This window comes from Haliotis cracherodii, unplaced genomic scaffold, assembly GCF_022045235.1.
Source record: "Haliotis cracherodii isolate W230 unplaced genomic scaffold, xgHalCrac1.p SCAF_12, whole genome shotgun sequence".
NCBI lineage: Eukaryota > Metazoa > Mollusca > Gastropoda > Lepetellida > Haliotidae > Haliotis > Haliotis cracherodii.
The window spans coordinates 20,160,746-20,180,544 of NW_027266267.1; the positions used below are offsets into that span (position 1 = coordinate 20,160,746).

Consider the following 19,799-nt stretch of genomic DNA (forward strand, 5'->3'; position numbering starts at 1 on the left):
TCGCCATCAAGGATTCATCCACACAGAAATACTATGTATACCAACAACGACCTTGACCTGTGTTGTCGAGACTTCCCTCTGTCAAACTCCTGTTTAAATATTCCTTTACTTCAACCGCACCCAACCACGTCCACAACCCCCACCATCCAAACTTGAAAACGCTCCCCGGCCATTCGCACTCTTAACCATTAGCCCCTTTCCGGAAATACGCGATTGGTGACGCTACTCCCCATGTGACGTGATCTTCAGTTCCGCTTCCGTATCATGACGTTTCCGGTGCTATGTCCAGACAACTTGATGACGCTGGGGAGAAAGATGAGAGCTTTATACTTCATGTGTCATCATCATCATCATCATCATCATCATCATAATAATAATAATTTAAACAACCAACAACGAGTTTGGCTATCCATATGTATAACTCCGTCTCAAGAGAAGACAGAAGGCAAATAAAACTGAATCCACCAAAAAAGGAGCCGAAGAGTGAGTGAGTGAGTGAGTGAGTGAGTATGGCTTTATGCCGCTTTCAGCAGTATTCCAGCAATATCACGGCGGGGGACACCAGAAAAGGGCTTCGCACATTGTACCCATGTCGGGAATCGAACCTGGGTCTTTGGCGTGACGAAAGAACGCTTTAACCACTAGGTTTCCCGACCGCCTTTAGGAGACCAAGAAACCTTCACGCAGGTAACTGTATTAAACAAACTTACACCAGCTCGTCACTAAATGTGTCGTAATATGTCTTGTTACTCGTGGGAGGAACATACATATTTGGATTTTGTGCGATTTAAATTTAAGTCTATTCATGCACTCTGTTTCTGCTGTCCCCCGCCGTGATATTGCTGGAATATTGCTGAAAGCGGCGTAAAACCATACTCACTCACTCACTCACTCACTCACTCATGCACTCTGTAGAACTGTACACACAAAACGTTACCGCTGCAAACGGTACCGGTTTCTGAACGTGTTACTCACATTTCACATCCATCTCCAGTGGAGACTGTGACGACGTTCTTCCGGATCTTCACCGGGTAGGAGGGACAGGTGCCTGCAAAAGAGGAAGAAGGGGCTTGTATTTTGTATTGAGACGACAGTAAATTACGTTTATAACAAACACGCTTTAACGAACTGATGGATATAACGAACTTATTTTAAGTCCCGACCATTGTATATATGCTGTATATATGCTTATAACGAACTACGGTTATTACGAACTAAAATTAGTGGTCCCCTTGAGTTCGTTATAACCGTAGTCTACTGTAGATATTTTTTCAGCTACAGCTCCAAATCCAGATATTTTTGTAATTAAATCTATGAGCGAAAATTTATGTCTTTTTTCTAAAGAAAACGATGCCGTTTGTTTGGCAGACAATATGGAGCATAATTATTTTTTTCACGAATTTTCGGGGACAATTACTATGTTTTGATAGGACTCCCCCCTCCCCCCTCCCCCCCCCTTCCACAACTCACAACCCCCAACCCCCAACCACCAACCCCCCAACCCCCCAGTCCCTACCCCGAATATAAAATGTGTGGGCCCTCTGGACAGGTATATCATTGAGTAATACGTCACCCTAGCCGGTAGTACGCACATCGTTTCACTACGTGATGAATCAAGTGAAACGTCAACATTGCTTGTAATACCACCACATTGTTATGCATCGTGATTATAATAGATATCATGAAGTAACCCGTCATGAATTTCCTGTAATATACCACATTGTAGCACTACGTGATTACAAGAGATATATCATTAAGTCAGACATACATTGAGATTGTCATGTGACCTCCAGCGTCTACGTAACGGAGTTTCGCACTATCAACAATGTGTCACATGGCCGACCGGGTCACGATGACCTGTACATGATTGATCACGTGTACGTGAAGAGTTCAAGAACTCTGTGATTGATGTACTGTGTCCCTGCCTCATGTACATTTCATGTCAAATCTGGATGGAGATTCATGTCTGATGCAAATATTTCGATTTACACTTTGTTTTCAAAGACGCAAAATTGAAAATGTTAAGATGAAGAAAGCTTTACGTAGAGGGGAATGTCCGAGTAACTCTCCATTCCTTAAAAATAATGGAGCAGAGGCCAAGCATTTTTCAGGAATGGAGAGTTACGAGGATATTCCCCTACTCAAATTACGTTTAAATTACGTATAAATTACGTTTTTCAAATCAAACGATGCGGGTTCGAACCCCACTTGCAACACATGTTTTCGGAAATAAAATTGACATTATATTATTCACTTGTCAATAAATGTAAAAATAGTCCATTCCTAGTGGAAATTAATTCAAATGCTGGTTCAAGATAATGTATAGTTGGCAAATATCTCTCCATTCCTGAAAAATAATGGAGCGTTCAAACAACGTGTCACAGATGTGTTTTAATTCTAATCAAATCCTTTCTTTTCTGAATGAAATCATGACATGTGGGTGCAAACGACTGTAGTGAGGATATTTATGAACATCGCTATGGGAACAGGTGGCCCTGTCGGCAAGAGCGCCACTGTGACGCTTTGCTGAGGTACGTCTTTTATTTGGGAGAGAAACTACACATGAACGTGTTCCGTTGGCTCGGGTCGGTTCGGAGTCAGTATACTGTGTCTGAGTGGGGTATTCATGTTAAACTGCGGCATGGTATGTCAGTGAGCTAGCACTTATCAGTCCGGACTAGTACAAGCACCCACACACGCACAATACACACACAGACAGACGCTTGCATGCACGTGGCTATATAAGTGCAATTATCTAGAACGCGACGTTAACCCTATATCACCTCACCTTATTTTTTATGTTTGTCAGCACAGAACTCGTACTCATGGGTTTCACCAAAGTGGTTAACGTCATGAGAACGATATGCGACTCGTGGTTCGAACCAACGATCATAGGATTCTGACACCCCAAGGAGCGCAAATCTGCAAAGCGAATTGTGGAGCCTTAGACGAACGAACTACTCGTACTCCCGCAACGAATAAAAAATGATATTTGCTTCATTCATGAAATCAATTATAGGGTACCTTTATCATCACTGTCGTCGTCGTACAGAGGCATCGCCGAAGACGTTTCTTTGCCGCCATCATCATCATCATCATCATCTTCATCACCAACACTATCGGCGCTGTTCTCGATGATGCGTTGAGACCGTAACCGATGCCTCAACCTAAGTCGGATGCTCTGACTGTCGTCTCCACCATAATCCTCAGCATCCTCTTTACTGTCATCGGTGTCGTAGTCGGGATCGTCACTACTGTCGAAGGAATCGTAGTCGGTGTCGTCATCTTTATCCTCATCTTTGTCAGGATCAACCACAGTGAGGTCGTGCAAAGTCTCCTTCAGGTCATCCAGCCGTTCCCGGGAGGCCCTTACCGTCTGTCTGAGCATCTCCAGCCGGGTCCGTTGTGACGTCTGAATACCATCATCATCCTTATCATCATCATCATCATCATCACCATCATCGCTTTTGTTTCTTAGGTTTTTTATCTTCTCCTTTATCGACTCCATTCTGTTACTGAGAGCAGAATGTTCACGTGAATCATCATCATCATCATCATCATCACCTCTATCAGACGTAGCATCATCTATCTGCTCTGCTATTCTCTCTTTCATTTCATTGACATAATTTTTGAATGTAGGTCTGTCGACATTTGCATCAACATCATCAACATGGTCATCATTATCATCGCCTTCAACCTCTCCGCTAACTTGGTCTTCAATTCTGTCTCTTATGTCACCAATGATGTCGACTAATGTAGGCTTATCACCGTCGTCATCATCATCAACATCATCATCATCATCATCATCATCGGATGAATCAGCATCATCAACATTATGTGCATCTTCGATTCTATCGTTAATGCCCTCAACCAATTCTTCCATACTTGTTTTGTCATCTTCACCGTTGCGGCTTCTGGTCAAATCATATATCCTATCTCTCAGTTCTCCAACACGATCATCATCACCATCATCGTCATCATCGTCATCATCGTTACCATTACTGGCATTCATTTCTCCTATTCTTTCTTTCATTTCTTCCATCCTTTCGTTGAGACCATCATTAGCAGCATTTATGTCTAATATTCTTTCTCTTATATCTTCCATCCGTTCATTAAGATTAGGTTTTTCATCACTGTCATCATCATCATCATCATCATCATCATCATCATCACTATCATTATCATCATCAGCATCGTTGCCTGCATTCATTTCTGCTATTCTTTCTTTCATGTCGACCCAATTTTCTTTAAGACTAGCATTTTCTTTACTATCACCATCATCACCATTTCCAGCTTTCATTCGTGCTATTCTTTCCTTCATATGGGCCACCCTCTCCTTCAGACTAGCTTGACCATTACCATTTTTCTCCCCTTCCTCCTTGTCATCATCAACTTCATCAAACAATTCGTCAATATCTTCATCGGACATGTCAGTAGTCTTTCTGATATTGCCGTTCGCAGCTAGAGACTTGAAATCCTTCATGAATTTGACATAATCTTCATCAAATCCTTCATCCTCCCCTTCATCGCTTCTTTCCAGATCAAGCAACAAGCTGTCGATATCACCAATGAAGTCATCAAGGTCTTTAATAGATAAATCGTCCTTATTTGTCTCCTCATTTGGCCTGCCATCACCACCTTCATTGCTGCTAGCATCTGCTAGACCTTCTCTGATATTGTCACGTACTTCCTTCATCTTGCTATAGAAGCTGCTATCCTCATTGTCATCGTCATCATCATCTTCATCGTCATCATCTTTATCATCATATAAATCGTCAACATCTGTTTCGGTCAGATCTTCCCCCATATCATCGAAGAGATCCTCTTGTTCGCTTTGGTCGTCGTAGTAGTTGTCGTCGCTGCTCTTTGCATCATCAAGGAAGTCCATAACGTCAGCGTCAATCAGATCATCCCCCACACCACCATCAGTCACGGCGATCCTACTATCGTCATCGTGCATATCTTCATCATAATCGTCTTCATCGAATAGATCATCAATGTCTGTGTCGGTAAGGTCGTCGGGCATGTCATCATCCTTTAGTGGTCTGTTTTCAACAGCAGCAGCATCGTCGCCGTCGTCTAGAAGATCATCGACGTCAGCTTCCGTGAGGTCATCGGCGATGTCTGAAATAGAAACAACAGAGTTGAAGACTGATGTTTCAAAGAAGTATGTATCGAAAATGTGTGTATGTGTCTGTATTATGCCACAGTCATCAGTTAATGATGATGACACTGCTTGGTAGGATAACAGGCAATCATCCAAACTACCGACCCTGACAACCATATCCACACTTTGCGACATTCAGTACAGTGCCAGTGACATTTAGATGACCATGCTGATAATTAAGATTGTAAACGAAAACTATAACACAAGAAAACAAAATGGCAGACCCCGCGAAATGGGTTTTTGTTTCTTATACGGAATCAAAGTTGACTTCTGTTGAAATAAAGTATACCTATTTGTGTGTCAGGGGGGACATTATGTATATATAAACGCATCTGAAGTATTGTACGGCTTGCAGCAAAAGACACCTTTGTGACATTCAACCCATAAGGAGGATCAGAAATGATTGATCATGATCCTAAACACCAAGTTGATATTTCCGATTCTATGTCTAGTTACATGTGTCACTCGTTTGCGGGAGTTTACGAGCCGAAGTGGTTGTCCACTCAGATTAGAATGCGTCTACAGGGGTCTAAAGGAATTTTATTGAAATGTATTGTCCCAGAAAATGCTTTAAAAAAATGCTTCTGACTGTTAAATAAAAAATACAGCAAAAAAAAAAATGGTTGCAAGATGTTTTTTCCCTAACAATGTTTTGCCTAATTTTAATTACAAAAATAGCAGGCTTGAATTAAATATCTAGTCGCCGTACAAAATGTCCATAAATTTTGACTATTGCGACAAACTATAAGATTCAAAATGTCACTCTGTCACTCTGACTTTTCAGCCGAACAGGTTCCCCTGGGCTAAGTAGTGGAGACACAGTATGGAAGCTCAAAATGTGATTGGAGTCAATTCTCCAAATAACGTCACAGCATGTATTTTCATATTTATATGACCTAACGTTAACTATGTCCTACTGTAACCACCACTAAACGTGTTAGGTAAATATTTCACAGAATCTGAATTTGAAGAGCGTCACTTTCATTGAAGGTTATATATTATCAAAAACTTGAATGAGTAGCAGCCTTCTTGAACTAGAAGCTGTGATGTTGTATATTGGTATATGTTATATTCATGTAAATAAGTTATTCGTACGATTCTCTATCGAATGTAGCATGTGTTTATGAATCACTATTAAGTATTGATGATACTAGGTATTCGCGAAAAGGTGCATTCTGCCCCTACGATGGCACCCGTTACAAACACATGCAAATGCAAGTCAATTGTTCACCTAACAAAAGCACGGAAACATGGTACAATACAAAATAGTTAAGAAAGTATGATAACATGTCTATAACTTTAGATTTGTCCATGCAGAGTATTTCTGGGTGAACCGTTGACTTTCATTCCTTTCTATACATTACATGTACATTACATATACATTACATATACATAATATATACATAACATATACATAACATTCACATGTCATATACATAACATATACATAACATACACATATCATATACATAACATACACATAACAATACATAACATATTCATAACATACACTTAACATATACATAACATATATATAACATATGCAAAAAATGTACATACTATATACATATCATATACATATTAACATATACATAGCATATACATAACATACACACACACACACACATATATATATATTTATACATAAATAACTTATACATAACATACACATATACATATACATAACATATACCTATATATACTTAAGATGTGGTCCGATGTTTCTATCATGCTGTCGTGCCTGTTATACACGGCACCATATACATAATGCGACTTTTAAATGACACCTAAAGTTTATGATTCATAAACAACCGCTTTATCACTTTATCGCTTTATCACTAAATCTCATGGTCAGGAACTTCATGGTAAATTATTCCCCGACTGTGATATACAGAATTAATCTCCCGTGACTGAAACAACAAGAATGTTCTTGCCTTGAAGGTGCCAAGGATGAAGCTGTTCCCTATTCAACACACGTTGAGACAGACCTACCATGGATGTATCTGTCTGCCTCGATGTCTACATGGTCTCCCCCACTGATCTATGTGCGAGACGGACCCCGACCTGTCCACGGGCAATGTGTGTAGGGCTCGTGTCAGCTGTCACCTCGGTGTTGTATGACGTTCTCAACGTTCATGTAGGCGACGGTGCTCACATACTTTAACTATGTTGGTGTTTTATGATTAAGAATGGTGTACGAGTTATTATTCGGGGAAAGCCGACAACACAGCTCACTTCGAGGCGACACTGGGCGCTTTATCGTTCTACAGTACTTTCCCGATGTTCTACCGTACTTTCCCGATGTTCTACCGTACTTTTCCGATGTTCTACCGTACTTTCCCGATGTTCTATCGTACTTTCCCGATGTTCTACCGTACTTTCCCGATGTTCAACAGTACTTTCCTGATGTTCTACCGTACTTTCCCAATGTTCTACCGTACTTTCCCGATGTTCTACAGTACTTTCCCAATGTTCTATTGCCACGGGGCCGACCGACAACACAGCACACTTCGATGCGACACTGGGCACTTTATCGTTCTACCGTACTTTCCCGATTCTCTACTGCCACAGGTTCTACACCATCAAGTATTGTTCTGTGGAGACCGGGCTAGAATAGTGAGTGAGTGAGTGAGCTGGGTTTAACGCCGCTTTTAACCGTATTCCAGTTATATCACGGAGTGTCAGCTTAATGTGGGAGGAAAGCCCGAAGTGATGCAGGTCTTAGACGTTTACCACTTCGGTGAAACCCACGAGCACGGGTATGGTGCTGACAAACCTAGAAACATAATCGGAGCGAACCGGGATTCGAACCCACGATCATAGGTTTCTGGCGTGCCCAAGGGACGCAACTCTGCACAGCGAATCGCGGCGCTTTAGACGACTGGGCCACCTGTGCCCCCTCCGGGCTAGAATAGGTTCCCACGAACAGGATGACTGTGCTGATTGGGTGTCATCGTTCCCCGACGGCATGGGACGTTGCTCACAATATCAAACACTGGTTTGTGTGGCCCAGACTCGATTCCTGACATACTTCGTCTGGACTATTGCTGAGTTTGGCGTTAAACATTTGACAAACAAAGCTTACAGCAAACTTGCAAATTTCCAAACCTAAATGGCTGACATGAATAAATTGTGAAATACATCACGTCTTCCAATGACAACTTCTCACTTGTCAAGATCATGTGATTGTCGTTAAATTGTAAATGTTTCGTTTTATGGAATCAATGATGTTTCTTATCAATCTATGTATCATACACTCGTGTTTATACTTCACAGAACCTAGGGCAAGTAGTTTAAAACAAAACATAACATTTTCTCTAATCATTCGGGGCTTCGATGGATGATAATATTAACTGTTTCCTGGCATTGTCATGGTCACATTGTTTTTCATGATAGCTTTTTTTAGCCGTTAAACATCCAAGTTTAATATCGAAACACGTGCGTTTGAATGAAAGGGGGAGATTTGATAAACGCCGTTTCGCCCACTTCAAATGTCAAATCTTAAAGTTGGGGAAAAATTTATAAAATATAGGTATGAACATTTCGAGACATGATAAGATGGTTGACAACTAGCTTTGTTTTTTCCTACACTTGCAACGGTTGGGCCTCTGTTGTGATCAAATACAAAGGTATGGATAAAATAATGACGTCGATTGTATCTACTAGTACCTCTAAGAAATCAGATTGGGTGAAAAACTTGGTCATGTTTAAATCGTAGACACGGGCTTCCTGAAAACAGCTAAAATAGTTTTTTTTAATAGCATTACCTATGCATCTAGTGTTGTTTGAAGTTAAAAACACAAACATGCAACCGTGGAAATGAATAATGTCTAATTAATATGGACACATAATAATCTGTAAGAGTTTTCCATATTTATGTATACGTCATATCCTATAGGCAAAAGAGTCCCTATGTAATTCAGTAAACTGCATTTATAACGAAGACGCTGATAACGAATAGACGGATATAACGAATTTATTTTTCAATCCCGACCCTTTGTTGTATATATGGGGTTTATATCAGCTTATACTGAACTACGGTTATAAACATCGTTTACTGTACTTTGTCCAAAGTGTACACGTAAACAATGCACAGCATACGTCCTGCTGTACGCTTGAGTTATGTGTATATTTCAACATGACAAGTGTGACAAGTTTATAAGAGAATGTTTATTTCACTTGTTGTCTGGGTGCAGGAAGTTTGGGGTCGGTTTAAGCCACCAATAAACCCGGTATGTCATCTCTAGCAGCCGTGTCGGGGAGACGTATTAGCGTCAAGATCCAACGTTATTTAGCGTGAGCAATGTAACTGGTCTCCCACGTGACCCGTGAAAATGTGTGACTGGACTACAGAGTAGAACGTCGCTGACTCGTGACTACAAATCATCGAGGTCGTCACTCGGTATATATTCATAGGGTCATTAAGAGTGAGTGAGTGAGTATGGTTTTACGTCGCTTTTAGCAATATTCCAGCAATATCACGGCGGGGGACACAAGAAATGGGCTTCTTCACACATTGAACCCAGGTTGGGAATCGAACCCGGGTCTTCGGCGTGACGAACGAACGCTTTAACCACTAGGCTACCCGACCGCCCCGTCATTAAGAATAGGTGCATCATTCGCCTTTGCTAGAAACACTCGTATATCTTCAAAGCATGTCATTATTTCGTCATGACCACCCCGTAAAAAACACCCATGTTGTTCTTTCGTTGCCTTTTACCCCGCAGTCAGACATATCCGGACATACGTGGTGATGACAAACCAAGCATCATAATAAGGGCGAATGTGGGAATCGAACCTACGATCATAGGAATTTAAATTAAGACTTAAAAAAACATATGCGTTGATGAATAGAAATCCGGGCGGTCGGGTAGCCTAGTGGTTAAAGCGTTCGCTCGTCACGCCGAAGACCCGGGTTCGATTCCCGACATGGGTACAATGTGTGAAGCCCATTTCTGGTGACCCCCGCTATGATATTGCTGGAATATTGTTAAAAGCGGCGTAAAATCAAACTCACTCACTGTCTCAAATCGGTGACTGTCCTACATATATCGGTCATAACAATTGCTACATCACCCGTCACTCGTCACTTCGACACGCGTCAGTTGTACCGTGATATCACCTCAATTTACTCTTGAAATGTAAAGTGTTTGCATGCTGTTGAACGCCACAGTAAACTAAGCTACATCAGGACAGCTTGTAACAATAATTGAATCTGACCCATACACACCTGCTGACAGGAACGATCCTTGCCCAACCACCCTGTCACCTTCTGTTTGTCCGGTTCTAACGACACGCTGGTGGACAGGGTCAAGTGTGCTGGGAATCCCCATGTAGATCGGAGCATGCGACGACTCCCAACATGGTCTACCTAAGGGACACTAATTTTCCTGAATAATACTTGCTCTTTTATACGACATTGTCGCGTCTACTGAGAGTATAAGACAAACTCACTACATGGTCTGCATACGAATACACACATGTTACAGACTAATACTTGCTCTTTTATACAATATTGCCCCGTCTACTGAGAGTATGAAATAAACTCACAGCAGGGTCTGCATACGAATACACATGTTCCTGAATAATGTTTGCTCTTTCATACGACATTGTCGCGTCTCCTGAGAGTATGAGACAAACTCACTACAGGGTCTGCATACGAATACACACATGTTACGGACTAATACTTGCTCTTTTATACGATATTGTTGCGTCTCCTGAGAGTATGAGAAAAACTCACTACAGGGTCTGCATACGAATACACATGTTCCTGAATAATGTTTGCTCTTTTATACGACATTGTCGCGTCTCCTGAGAGTATGAGACAAACTCACTACAGGGTCTGCCAAGGGGACACACATGTTCCTGAATAACACTAAGTCTTGCTCTTTTACACGACATTGCCGCGTCTACTGAGAATATGAAATATACTCACTACGGGGTCTGCCAAGGGGACACACATGTTCCTAAAAGATGGAGCTTGCTCTACTTTACACGACATGGTCAGGTCTACTGAGAGTATGAGACAAACTCCCTGTATGAGCTGCCCAGGGGACAAAAAAATTGAGTTGTTTGTTTGAGACAAAGATCCACATTGTTTCGTCCCCGCCGTGATATTGTTGGAATATTGCTGCAAGCGGCGTAAAACTATACTCACTTACTCACTCACTTCAGTGAAGAACCAAATCTAACCAAATCTAACTTGTGTGCAAAACCTGGGAACATCCCCTTCAAATGATCGGACTCTAAGTTTATTCATAAAAAGGTCTATCAAAAAGGTGTTTAACGAGCGTGATTAACGTAGTGAATGCTTCAAGCTAACGCTGTGTATGCGGGGAGGTCAGTTACCACGTATGCTATACGCGCCATCAAGCCTGGCCGTCCTCTCCTTACTGTACCCCCGGGCGTAACATCTTACATGATGTTATGTAACGTACAAATCACCACTGACAACTTCATCCATATATAAGACATGGACTGAAACGGATTGACGGGCTGTACTCGCATTTTGTAGGGTATAGTGGAAGGATATTTACGTAAGTGAGTTTGTCAAAGCTTCTTGGTTGCAGTCACCACTATGTGATCGGGTAAGGTTCTCAAGTCTCGTCACATGTAGTCGGAAACTGACATGATATAGTTGAGACGCTTTCATCACAGTCGAGCCAAAATTTGGTCCCATGCTGCACGATGCGTATTATATTAAATTATACCATTCACTTTATAAGTATCCTGAATACCCTTTTCCACAACAACTAACTGCCCTCACAGGCCCCAAATAAAATTAAAAAATTACATAATGCAAAATAGGGGGCACTGGTGGCCCAGTCGTCTAAGGCGCCGCGATTCGCTGTGCAGAGTTGCGTCCCTTAGGCACGCCAGAAATCTATGATTGTGGGTTCGAATCCCGACTCGCCCCGATTATGTTTCTAGGTTTGTCAGCACCATACCCGTGCTCGTGGGTTTCACCGAAGTGGTAAACGTCTGAGACCTGTATCACTTCGGGCTTTCCTCCCACATTAAGCTGATACGCCGTGATATAACTGGAATACATGTACTGTTAAAAGCGGCGTTAAACCCAACTCACTCACTAATGCAAAATAAGAAAATAGGTAATGATAATGACAACCACACGAACAAGGAAAACAAGGACCCAACCTCGCGCTTTATATCCAATAGTTATTCAGGTTGAATTACTATCAAGACGGTAAAAAGTGATGTGTTGATGTGTTTCATTAAAGGTCGAGCGAGAAAGTTGCACTGGTCATATTGCATAGAAATAGGTGATCCAATTCGACTGTGTGAGTGAGTGAATTGGGTTTGACTCTGTTTTGAACAGTTAGTAAATGAGTGAGTTTATGCTGCTTTTAGCAATATTCCAGCAATATCACTGCGGGGGACACCAGAAATGGGCTTCACACATTGTACCCATGTCGGGAATCGAACCCTGGTCTTCGGCGTGACGAGCGAACGCTTTACCCACTAGGCTACCCGACCGCCAGTATTTATATGATATCAGGGCAGGCATGTCAGGTTGATGTAGGAGGAGAACCCGAGGTGCTGTCCAATGACACATGTGCCCAGTACTGGGTAGCGTTTTGGAGGCTATCTGAGTACTAGATAATTAAACAATCATCACAATATTTCCTTCTTCGTTTAGTGCAACACCCCCGGGCACGGGTCTGGTGCTGACAATCCTAGCCCCCGATTCGTGCAGTGGACTCTGTTTTTTAGAAGACATTTTTTTATGACTATGGACGATTTTGTCGCTTTTATTTATATCTACCTTTTAGATTAGCCGCATCATCACCGGCACGAGCATCCAGGGCGGAGCGGATAGCTGACAGGATGTTGGCGACAGGAGACGATGCAGAGTTACCTTCCGTTGTCAGTGCAGGGGTCAAGGTTGTTTCACCTTGGTTGATTGGTACCGCTATGGCACAGCCTAGTAGACAAGAACATCACATTAGTTACTGTACATGACATACTAATATGTAATTAGAGCCCTGTGTATTAAAGAGATAAACCAATTTCTCCAAATGAAACAAAAAAACACAAAAAACACTCGCTGTTATCAACATTGTGTTGTCTCTAATAACACCCCCCCAAAAAAAAACAAACCCCAACAAAACAATAATAATAACAATGTAAGATCCGTTCACAGGAATAATATCTGGATATTAGAGGAATTTATTTTTGTATGTTTGTGAACATTTGTATATTTTAATAATTTTTAAGGAACGTGATTCTTTTGATCAAAAATCCTCTTGAAACTGAATATTTCATTTAACACTGGTTACCTGGCAACCATGTCTGACCATTGTAGGATGCATAATCAAGAAGTTTCAATATGGACACGGAACGAACTTAATTAAACCGTGCGTTCTTTATTGTCATAAACAGTTCGTCACTGAGTCCAATATATCTAATGTTGAGGAACGCATACTATATATGAAAAATACTTCACAAATAAACTGTTAAATATGTGTTGGAGGTTGACAGGAATAGAACTGCAATTTAATAGTTTAAAAGCTATTGACAAATTGGCCTTCGTCAATGATAAATGAAACGCCAAATCTGACGCCAAACAGTGCTTACATCGCGGTACGTCATGCACTGATTTGTGAGTGCCCAAGGGCGAAGTGTTAACGCAGGCCTTGCGTCATCATCAACATTGTCTCGTTATCGAATGTTATGATAACATTTGTCAATAATAAGTAACCACCGCTAGTTTTACGTGGAAGAAGTGGTGAAATTATGTTGAATTAAGCGGGATTAATATTTCTGTTATCCTCGGCTTACAATACAAATATTTTTGTGGATTCCTATTAATCTTACATCAAATAGTCACAAAATGCAGAGGGAAATTATTTTCAGACATGAATGATTAAATACAATGAAATCATACAATTTAGATTAAATAATGTAGCAAATAAACAGCATAAAGTGACAAAACAGGTCAGATTTCAACATTATATTAACTGAGTAAATGCAAAAAGAAATAAAACCGCTTGCGTATCCATGGTAACGTCAGTAGCATGTCTATGGACTGAAGCATATACCTGCTTGAAATATGATTCTGATCATAAGTTACTTATCCGGAGTCCTGCTAGTAATATGGGCATTTGCCACTCATCGCCAAATTACTGCATAGACATCCCAGTTGCGAAAATTTCATTAATAATCAGCTGTATGACAAATGATCCAAGGCCGTGGTTAACTTTTTTTTGACAGGGGGGCAAATATTTGTACAAGTATCACTTGTCCCCAACTTGATTCAAATAAACTTGTTTTCTATATAAAATCTAAAACACCCCTTTCTCTCTCCGCCCCCCCCCCCCCCCCCCCCCCCCCCCGGGGTTGGCTACGGCACTGAAATCGTAGTACCGAGGTGGGGTATCGAACAAGGACATTCTGTCCGACTACTGAACGCTAAAGTTCTCACAACCGAGAAGATGGAAGTTCAAGTTAACATTCCTGTACAACACACCTTGCGCCCGAGTAACGAAACCTGTCTTTTGTGATAATACCGGCATCGAACCATTCCCCTCCCCCATAGCATAACAGTCACAAAAACATAAAATGACAATGCCAGAGAACACTCGATTATCTGCTGAGACAGATCCATTGGGTACAAAGGGCAAACGGCTTGAAAATTATATGAACGGATCACTGAAAATCACTGATGCCATCAGGTGTTCGCGAAAAGGGTAAGTCTGTCCAACCCTACCGATTGGACCTTCTACTCATATTACTTAAAAAGGTGTGTTTTTTGCCTGACGCCGGTCATGCGACAGCGGCCTGTAAATAATCGCGTCTTGGCCAGACAATAAAGCGAAGGACTAGACAATCCAGTGACACCTGTCTTCATTAGAGCAGCTGAAGAAGAACGGTATGATCTACAACATACCTTTTGCATCGTCTAAAAATCATTAAAAACATTTGCTAACTTTCTGAATTGGGACGCATGTTTCCAGTTTATTTCACTGATGAAACAGAAAGATCTCGTACTCACCAAGAGAACAGAGGAACAGAAAGGCGAACATAGCTGCAGTCCTTGACCGTCTTACTGATCTGTGAAGTGTGCGAAGTTTCTGTCTCACTTCTCGATTTAAATAGCAGGCAAAACAAAAAACATCTCACCAATAAATACCAAAATAGCCAGAAAGGTGGGCAGGTCATGAGCTGGGATCATGTTTATCCGTGAGTCACTCGTCACTCGTCTCTCGTCTCGTCACTCAACTCTCGCAGTCTTGGTGCTCGTGGTTTCATCCGTTTTAACTGGTCATTAGTCACGTGATGACAGGCCGGTCTGGCATAGGTGGATAAATCAAGTTGGTTATGCGCATGCTCCGAAACGCTAGACTGAACAGTTCCAGAGAAACAGTCACTCACGAGGGGCTAGTCCTGCACCATGTCTGTGGAATTTATATACTAGTATTTATTTTTTAGATCTAACTTAATTAAGCCTAGCTTCCTTGATTCCACACGCGTCCATATGAAGAAAAGGGCAGGTTCTTTTGAAGAAAAAAATACAATTATTTTTTATAGACAAAGTGTCAGTCTAACCTGGGAGATAGATGTGTTTCTTTACCCGGGGCATTCTTCATGTGTGACATCGCCATAACAATAAAACCTGCATAATAATCACAATAAGGTGTACATTTCTGCCGGTCATGTCACAGGAAACAGATTTCCGTCCAAATGTCAAACTGTCAAAATCATTTTCCGTGATTTTTCTTATCACAGATCCCTTACAATTGATGGCCACTGCTAGACGCGATACCTGCATACAACACAAGGTAGCATGACATAAGAACATCAAACCCACTTGATTGGCATTCATATGTCTTTGTAAGGAAGTAACAACGGTTTGAAGCTACGTTCATCACTTTGTGCCGACATTCATACATATATATATATATATATATATATATATATATATATATATATATATATATATATATATATATCGAACGTAGCTTCGAACCGTTGTTTCTTCCTTATTAAGTCAATATACATATATAAAGTGTCAACGGCAGAGGAATAACTCGTTTCGATTATCCGACGAAGCAGATTCCTTTTGGAGTAAAAGGCAGAATAGCGAAGGAAATTAAGTGAATGCATCGCTGAAAATCAGCCTTTTTAGCAATATCTACATTTGTTTACCATTTTATGAAGAATTATTCTAGTGTGATATTTTACTGTACCGTGTGTCTCATAAGCCTGCAGGCCACGTGATGATTTTAGCCTAAGTATTGTTTTCTGTGTATATGTAGGAAATAAACCTACAGTAACTGTTTTTGAGTCGTCCAGCTGTTGAGAAGATAGCTGTTATTTTAATTTGGAACTGAGAGCTGATGGGTATTGGTAGTCAATTTTTTATGGATCAATGTTTTGTGTATTGATGTTTTCTTCGCACGGATTTTGTGTGGAAAGGCCTAATGTGACAAAGTAATAAAATAAAGAGCAGCCAAACATGTGCTGAACGACTCGCACACCCTCTTCCTTCCTCCCTCCCTCCCTCCCTCCCTCCCTCCCTTCCTTCCTTCCTTCCTTCATTCATTCTTCCCTCCCTCCCTCCCTCCCTTCCTTCTTTCCCCCTCTCTCCCTCCCTTCCTCCCTCCCTCCCTCCCTCCATCCCTTCCTTCCTTCTCCCCCTTCCTCCCTCCCTCCCTTCCTTCCTCCTCTCCTTCCTCCCTTCCTTCTTGAGTACAATAAGTCGCTTCCTTCCTTCCTCCCTTCCTCCCCCCTCCCTCCCTTCCTTCCTCCATTCATTCTCTCCTTCCTTCCTTCCTTCCTTCCTCCCTCCCTTCCTTCCTTCCTCCCTCCCTCCCTTCCTTCTTTCTCTCCTTCCTCCCTTCCTTCTTGAGTACAATGATTCGCTTAGTTCCTCCCTCCCTTCTTTCCCCCTCTCTCCCTCCCTTCCTCCCTCCCTCCCTCCCTCCCTCCATCCCTTCCTTCCTTCTCCCCCTTCCTCCCTCCCTCCCTCCCTTCCTTCCTCCTCTCCTTCCTCCCTTCCTTCTTGAGTACAATGAGTCGCTTCCTTCCTTCCTCCCTTCCTCCCTCCCTTCCTTCCTCCATTCATTCTCTCCTTCCTTCCTTCCTTCCTTCCTTCCTTCCTCCGTCCCTTCCTTCCTTCCTCCCTCCCTCCGTCCCTTCGTTCCTTCTCTTCTTCCTCCCTCCCTTCCTTCCTCCCTCCCTCCCCCTTCCTCCCTCCCTTCCTCCCTCCCCCTTCCTCCTTCCCTCCCCCTCCCTCCCTTTCTTCTCTCCTTCTTTCCTTCTCTCCTCCCTTCCTTCCTTCCTCCCTCCCTCCCTTCATTCCTTCTCTCCTCTCCTCTCCTTCCTCCCTCCCTCCGTTCATTCTCTCCTTCCTTCCTTCTCTCCTTCCTTCCTCCCTCCCCTTCCTCCTTCCCTCCCTCCCTCCCTTCCTTCTCTCCTCCCTTCCTTCCTTCCTCCCTCCCTCCCTTCATTCCTTCTCTCTCTCCTCTCCTTCCTCCCTCCCTCCATTCATTCTCTCCTTCCTTCCTTCCTTCCTCCCTCCCTTCCTTCCTTCCTCCCTCTCTCCCTCCCTTCCTCCCTCCCTCCCTTCCTCCCTCCCTCCGTCCCTTCGTTCCTTCTCTCCTTCCTCCCTCCCTCCCTCCCTTCCTCCCTCCCTCCCTCCCTTCCTTCCTTCTCTCCTTCCTCCCTTCCTTCTTGAGTACAATGAGTCGCATTCATCCAAAACAAACATGCGATGCCGGTTAACTGTTCTAGGTCCCCAGGGCACTACCATAGCAAACTGTAAATGCACAACATCCTTACAAATCCCATTTTAGGGAAGAAGACAGGATTTAAATTCTTCTGTATGCCTGTAAAACTGCAATGCCTCAATGGATCCGGAAATAGTTTAATGTTGAAAAAGGGAACGTCTGCAGAATTAAACACGTGTTAGACATGAAATCCTTTAAACATAACACATACTGTCTCCTAAGATTTCAGCCAGGGACATATTTGTTGATATGCTGCATTACAAAATTCAATAATAATAAATATTATTCAGCAATAAATCGATCGGAAGATAGTGCAGTAACAGATACTTTGGGTTTTATTGCATTTGGCAATATTTTGTCATATTATGTATTATTGATAAAATACTACAAGGAAAGTTTCAAAACATGGAATCTAGATAACAAAAATTACCGGTTTTGTTGTTGTAAACTTTTAAACCTTTGTGACCTATTTTTTTAATCTTTCAAACCTTTGACCTTGCTAAATAGCTTTTCACTGTGTCTCCGTGCGCCTTTCCCTGAGTTTATAAGAAGTGATATGTTTCCTGTATTGTGATCTCCAGTTGCTTGACGCTCATCAGTCATCGTGTCAGACAGGAAGATGTAACACAATCGCGTGATATGCACGACAGTTTCGACACATAGGTGGTCATTGCCCCAGCAGCGGTCTGGTGATAGAGTGTGACACTGCTGGCGAATATTGAGGCCCTTGAGTAAGGGGTCCACACTGCTGGCGAACAGTGTCGCCTGGAGTAAGGCGGTCACACTGCTGGCGAATACTGTCCCCGGAGCAATTGTGTCACATTGCTGGCGAATACTTTCGCCCGGAGTAAGGAGGTCACACTGCTGGCGAATACAGTCTACATGAGTAAGGCGGTTCACTTCTGGCGAGTATTGTCGCCTGGAGTTTGGAGGTTACACTGTTGGCGAAAACTGTCGCCCTGGAGTAAGAGGGTCTGACTGCTGTCGAACACTGTCGCATGGAGTAAGGGAATCATACTGCTGGCAAATAATGTCGCCTTGAGTATGGTGGTCACACTGCTGGCGAACACTTCCGCCTGAAGTAAGGTGGTCACACTTCTGGCGAACACTTCCGCCTGGAGTGAGAGGGTCACAGTGCTGGCGAATACTGTCGCCTTGAGTAAGGCGGTCTTACTGCTGGCAAAAACTGTCGCCTTGAGTAACGGGGCCACACTGCTGACGAACACTGTCGCCTGGAGTCAGGCGGTCTTGCTGCTGGCGAATACTGTCGCCTTGGGTAAGGCGGTCTTACTGCTGGCGAATACTGTCGCCTTGAGTAAGGCGGTCTTACTGCTGGCGAATACTGTCGCCATGAGTAAGGGTGCCACACTGCTGACGAACACTGCCGCCTGGAGTAAGGGGGTCATACTGCTGGCGAACACAGTCGCCTGGGACAAGGCGGTCATACTGCTGCCGAATACTGTCGCCTGAATTAAGGGGGCCACACTGCTGGCGAACACTGTCGCCTGGAGTAAGGCGGTCTTACTGCTGGCGAATACTGTCGCCTTGAGTAAAGCGGTTCACTGCTGGCGAGTATTGTCGCCTGGAGTAAGCGGGCTACATTGCTGGCGAATACTGTCACATGGAGTAAGGGAATCATACTGCTGGCGAAAACTGGTGGCTGGAGTAAGGGGGTCACACTGCTAGCAAACACTGTCGTCTGGAGTGAGGGGCCACTGTGCTGGCGAACACTGTCGCCTGGAGCAAGGGGGTCATTTTGCTTGCGAATACTGTCGCCTGAATTGAGGGGGCCATACTGCTGGCGAACACTTCCTCCTGGAGTAAGGGGGTCACACTGCTGGCGAATAATGTCGCCTGGTGTAAAGGGTCACACTGCTTTCGAA

At 42.8% G+C, this 19,799-nt stretch overlaps 2 protein-coding genes across 2 annotated transcripts; both read right to left on the reverse strand.

Annotated features, from left to right (window-relative positions):
* Window positions 1-245: 245 nt before the first annotated feature.
* Window positions 246-15,359, reverse strand: LOC139457632 (otolith matrix protein OMM-64-like). The gene is made up of 5 exons (XM_071238987.1): window positions 15,308-15,359; window positions 12,951-13,109; window positions 3,025-5,124; window positions 976-1,048; window positions 246-303 (listed from the first exon to the last, which is right to left on the reverse strand). The coding sequence occupies exons 1-5, from the start codon at window positions 15,357-15,359 to the stop codon at window positions 246-248; spliced, it is 2,442 nt and encodes an 813-aa protein (XP_071095088.1).
* Window positions 15,360-15,937: 578 nt separating this feature from the next.
* LOC139457148 (octapeptide-repeat protein T2-like) lies at window positions 15,938-17,528 on the reverse strand. Its single transcript, XM_071238576.1, has 2 exons — window positions 16,666-17,528; window positions 15,938-15,950 (listed from the first exon to the last, which is right to left on the reverse strand). Exons 1-2 carry the CDS (start codon window positions 17,526-17,528, stop codon window positions 15,938-15,940), a joined length of 876 nt encoding a protein of 291 aa, XP_071094677.1.
* Between the last annotated feature and the right edge of the window lie 2,271 nt (window positions 17,529-19,799).